Here is a 4,246-nt window from a genome sequence, read left to right on the forward strand (position 1 = left end):
GAGGCGCGGCCGACATGTTCGACGAGTACCTCCACATTGGCGAGTCGACAGCAGTCGAGTGTCTGCAAAATTTTTGCGCGGGCGTGAGAGCGATATTCGGGGAGCGGTATCTTCGGAGTCCGAGCCCCGAAGACTGCCAGATGCTGATAGATATGCATGGGTCGGTGCACGGGTTCCCTGGGATGTTGGGCAGCATAGATTGTATGCACTGGGAGTGGAAGAACTGCTTATTTTGGAGTCGCCGGGTCCAACAACGACATCAACGTTCTCCAGTCGTCGCCCCTGTTCAACGATCAGTGCAATGGCGTTGGTCCCGCCATCAGTTTCGTCGCCAACGGCAACCAGCATAATATGGGGTACTATTTGGCAGATGGGATATACCCAAACTGGCCTGTCTTTGTGAAGTCAATCAAGCATGCGACCGGACAAAAGAAGACATACTTTGCGAGCCGTCAGGAAGCAGCGCGCAAGGATGTGGAGCGGGCATTTGGTGTGCTCCAGAGTCGGTGGGCGGTAGTGAAGGGTCCTGCACGGCAGTGGTATATTCCCAACATCGGCGATGTCATGTACGCATGTATCATAATGCACAACATGATTGTCGAAAATGAAGCTGCGGAACTGACTCAGTGGACCAATGAAGATGATACGGGTGCAGGTCCAAGTCACGGCGTGGCCACCGCGAATGTGAATATGGGGGTACCTCATGGAGAGGTCGAGCGGCTGCGTGCATTTGCCGACATGCGGCAAACAGATGCCCATATTCGACTTCAGCAGGATATTATCGAAGAGGTTTGGACTCGGAGGGGTTGACGTGATAATGTATGAATTTTTTTTTATTAGTGTGTAATTTTTTTTTTCGAATCATGTATGTTTTTTCCGATAAAGTTGTTAATTTTTCCCGTTCGTATTCTCGGTCAAATTTTATTTCCGTAAACGTAAATTGTTTTATTTGTGAATTTATGATTTTTTTTATTGCGGGATGTCCTAGTGGGAAGGGCGATGGGAAGGGCGGATATGCATGGGATGTCCTAGTGATGTGGCAGTGGGGTGGGATGTCCTAGTGACGTGGCAGGAGGTGTTTTTGGGATGTCCTAGTGGATGTCCGAGTGGGATGTCCGCCCACTGGAGATGCTCTAAGGGAAAAGGCTCGCACATAAATTATGCGTGAATGACTCTTTCTCTTTTCCTCTTTTTTCTTTTCCCTTTTCAACCCACGTTGAAATTCTGCTGATATTTTCCCGCTCATATATTTGCAGCATTATTCTTCTTCATACATAGAATAAGTATACAATGGGCATAAGTTCTTTTACAAAAAAAATCTAGTGGAACCAGTTAATAAAGCCAATGTCACAAAAATGGAGTATATATGCTTTGCATTGGAATATTTTTCGGTAATAGTATTAAATTTTAGAATCTAAATCTCTTAAATTTAATTTACCTTTCAATATATATCAAAATAGTAAAGTGGGTTAAAACTTCATTAAATGGCTGGGTAGCATTGTCATTCTCTGGAATAGATTTGTTGTTGTAACTAATTTCAAAATAAAGTGTTATAGACATTAATGAAAGTATATTTAACGCAAAACAAACTCTGTTATGCATGTATTTAAATTGTTGAGAAGTAGGAGTACTAACTCAAATTGAAAACCAATCTGTCTCCATTTAAATATATATATAGCTAAAAAGTACAATTGCACACTTCCTCAAACAAAATCACATACTACTAGTACGTACCACAAATTACTTATATAAAGTTGAAATCAAGCTGCGGGCTACAACATTTTGGTGTGGCCGCCTCAGCTCATAAGTCAAAAAAGAGAAACTATAATTTTCTCTTTTGGCCTTAACCAAACACACCTCTATTCTTTTTCTTTTTTTTTTCCCATCTAAGTTCCCAAAAACTCCTCCACTAAATAGGCTCAAACTCTGAAGTTCTTCCCAACGAAGGTTTGGCCGAATTGCCAGTTAGGCGGGGCAATATTCCATGAGGTGGAGGTGCGTCGGTCGCTTCCTGTGACCCTGAAGGAGAGAGCCTGACCAACCAAAGCTGCGTTCGACTGCCAATTCTGGCCCCAGTTCCGGCTCATGCTGACCCACCCGCCCCTTCCTTTGATGCTCACCCTCTTGATGTCCCCTGCACCCGCCACGTTCGTCACCAAAACCAAGTTAAAGTAGCGGTGCCCGTTGATTGTGAACCTTATTCCTCCGTGCTTCTTGCAAGGCACCCTGTGTACCGCCACCAACACCATCACATTAATAATTAATAATAGAATAATTTACAAAATAGGAGTATGATAAGTAGGAATTAGATCAAAATATTTAAGAAAATTCTTCTATGCAGGGGAATAATTTCTCATTCATCATTATCGTGCACCGCGAGAGCGGGAATTAAGGCAGTTCGGCAATGAATTTTCACATTGGAGACCGAAATTTGACTTTTAACTAAAAAGAGACGGTCCAGATATATGGTGACGTGGCGTGATCTAAATGGCTATAATAGGTGAGGAGTGGGGCCCTCGTACTAACGAACTCTCACATGGGATGTTTTGGTACTACTACTACTAGCAGCAGAGTAAATTGCTTCTCCTCTACCCAGATATAAATGGGCCGTTTTTGACCATTGAGCCAACTAACCATGTGCAAGTGCAACTAACAAATGCCTATGTCACTCTACAAATTTCCAATAATACCCCCAGGACCACATTTTTGTTGGCTGGTCCAAATTCAAGCATGTTTGCCACAAAACCTTAAAATTGATGAACATAAAAAGCCCATCACTGTGTAATGTGGAGGTATATGAATTCAGAGGAGTGCACATGCATTGTTAGTGAAATTTATCCTAAAATGGGAAAAATGACAGCACAGTGAAAAGAAGTGCAGAACAGAACCTATGCTTATTTGAAAATAGAGACAGACATGAATAAAAAAAGACAAAATCACAAGAAAAACAATTGTTAAATTAAAGGCTTTAAACAAGCTTAAAAAGGTAAATAAAGGGGAGAGAAAAAGAAATAGGACCTCCGGTAGTTGACAGGGACGATTCCGGCGCGGTACTCGGCGATCTTGAGGAACATGGGCATGGCGAGGTCGAAGTGGGTCCTGGGGGGGTTACACCAGCCGCCGTGATCGTTGGGGAGGGCGTAGTTGGGGGGGCAGAAATTTGTGGCGGTGATAAAGATGGAGGGGCTGCCGGCGTGGCATGACTTGTCGTCGGCGCACTTGAGCTCGAAGCACGCGCCGCAGCTGAAGCCGTTGTTGAACAGCGCCGTGCTCAGCGCCGCCGTGTTGACGCCGTAGCCCTGGCTGTAGAGGTTTCCGTAGCCACAGGCTCCGCCTGAAACACCACCACATTGTTAATTAATTAATTAATTATATATATAGTACATAAGAATTAGAGTTGAATTGCGGTGGGTACCCATGGTGCCGGAGGCGTCGCTGCCACCGTAGAAAGTGGCGTGGGCTCCCTGCCAGGCACCGCCGTTGTAGACGCCAGGAATCCTGGCAGAGGCATGTGGGAGCAGGGGTGAGATGAGGGAAGCAATGCAGGCGATGGCGGCGAGTAGAGCCATTTTCTCTCTCTGGAAGGCAGTGAGTGCAGAGAGAGAGGGCAGGCAATGGGTAATTGAGTGTGAGGCGAGAGTTAATACTTATGGAGGGAGCCTCGCCAGTGGCAAAACCGGTAATTTGAGGATAAGCGGTTGCCCTCTTTTGGGAATGTCGAATTACTTTTTTGAATACCAAGATTCTTTGGGGCGTGAAATCCACGCTGCAAATAGAGTCTACCCCTAAATAAAACTCTAATTTCTTTTTTTTTTTTGCTTCTTGGGTTCATCAAAATTTCGTTTGCTCCACTATTTTCGGTAATTCAATCACTACTAAACAACTTAAATTACTTCTCTTTCGGTATGTTATTATTCAGTTTTTGGTAATTTAAATTTTCACAACAATGAACAATGGTCCCGACTCTAGTAGTAGTACTAGTAATATTTAATCGCATATTGTGTTTAATTAGAGGGAGTTTAAACCGTAAGTCAAATGAATATAATGATGATGCATGATTTCATATCATTGAATGAAATTCATAATTATACAGAAAATCATAATATGTACTATTTTCTTCTTATAAATAGTGCACATTATTTCATTTTAGCATTAAAATAGTGCGAGCATTTTGCCTTTATTTTCGGGCACATATCATTTATATTCTACCTTCATTTTGCATGTCCATTTACAAGAAAAAAATCAA

General features: G+C 43.1%; 1 protein-coding gene across 1 annotated transcript; it reads right to left on the minus strand.

Annotated features, from left to right (window-relative positions):
- Positions 1-1,640: 1,640 nt before the first annotated feature.
- LOC121742535 (expansin-A4-like) lies at positions 1,641-3,628 on the minus strand. The gene is made up of 3 exons (XM_042135693.1): positions 3,416-3,628; positions 3,019-3,334; positions 1,641-2,226 (listed from the first exon to the last, which is right to left on the minus strand). The coding sequence occupies exons 1-3, from the start codon at positions 3,567-3,569 to the stop codon at positions 1,920-1,922; spliced, it is 777 nt and encodes a 258-aa protein (XP_041991627.1). The 5' UTR covers positions 3,570-3,628; the 3' UTR covers positions 1,641-1,919.
- Between the last annotated feature and the right edge of the window lie 618 nt (positions 3,629-4,246).

Source organism: Salvia splendens, chromosome 7 (genome assembly GCF_004379255.2).
Source record: "Salvia splendens isolate huo1 chromosome 7, SspV2, whole genome shotgun sequence".
Taxonomy (NCBI): Eukaryota; Viridiplantae; Streptophyta; class Magnoliopsida; order Lamiales; family Lamiaceae; genus Salvia; species Salvia splendens.

Coding starts and splice junctions, on each gene's coding strand:
- LOC121742535 (XM_042135693.1), bottom strand. CDS start 3,569: ATGGCTCTACTCGCCGCCATCGCCTGCATTGCTTCCCTCATCTCACCC. Junction 3,335..3,415: donor CGACGCCTCCGGCACCATGG/GTACCCACCGCA, acceptor GTGGTGTTTCAG/GCGGAGCCTGTGGCTACGGA. Junction 2,227..3,018: donor GTCCCTGTCAACTACCGGAG/GTCCTATTTCTT, acceptor GGCGGTACACAG/GGTGCCTTGCAAGAAGCACG.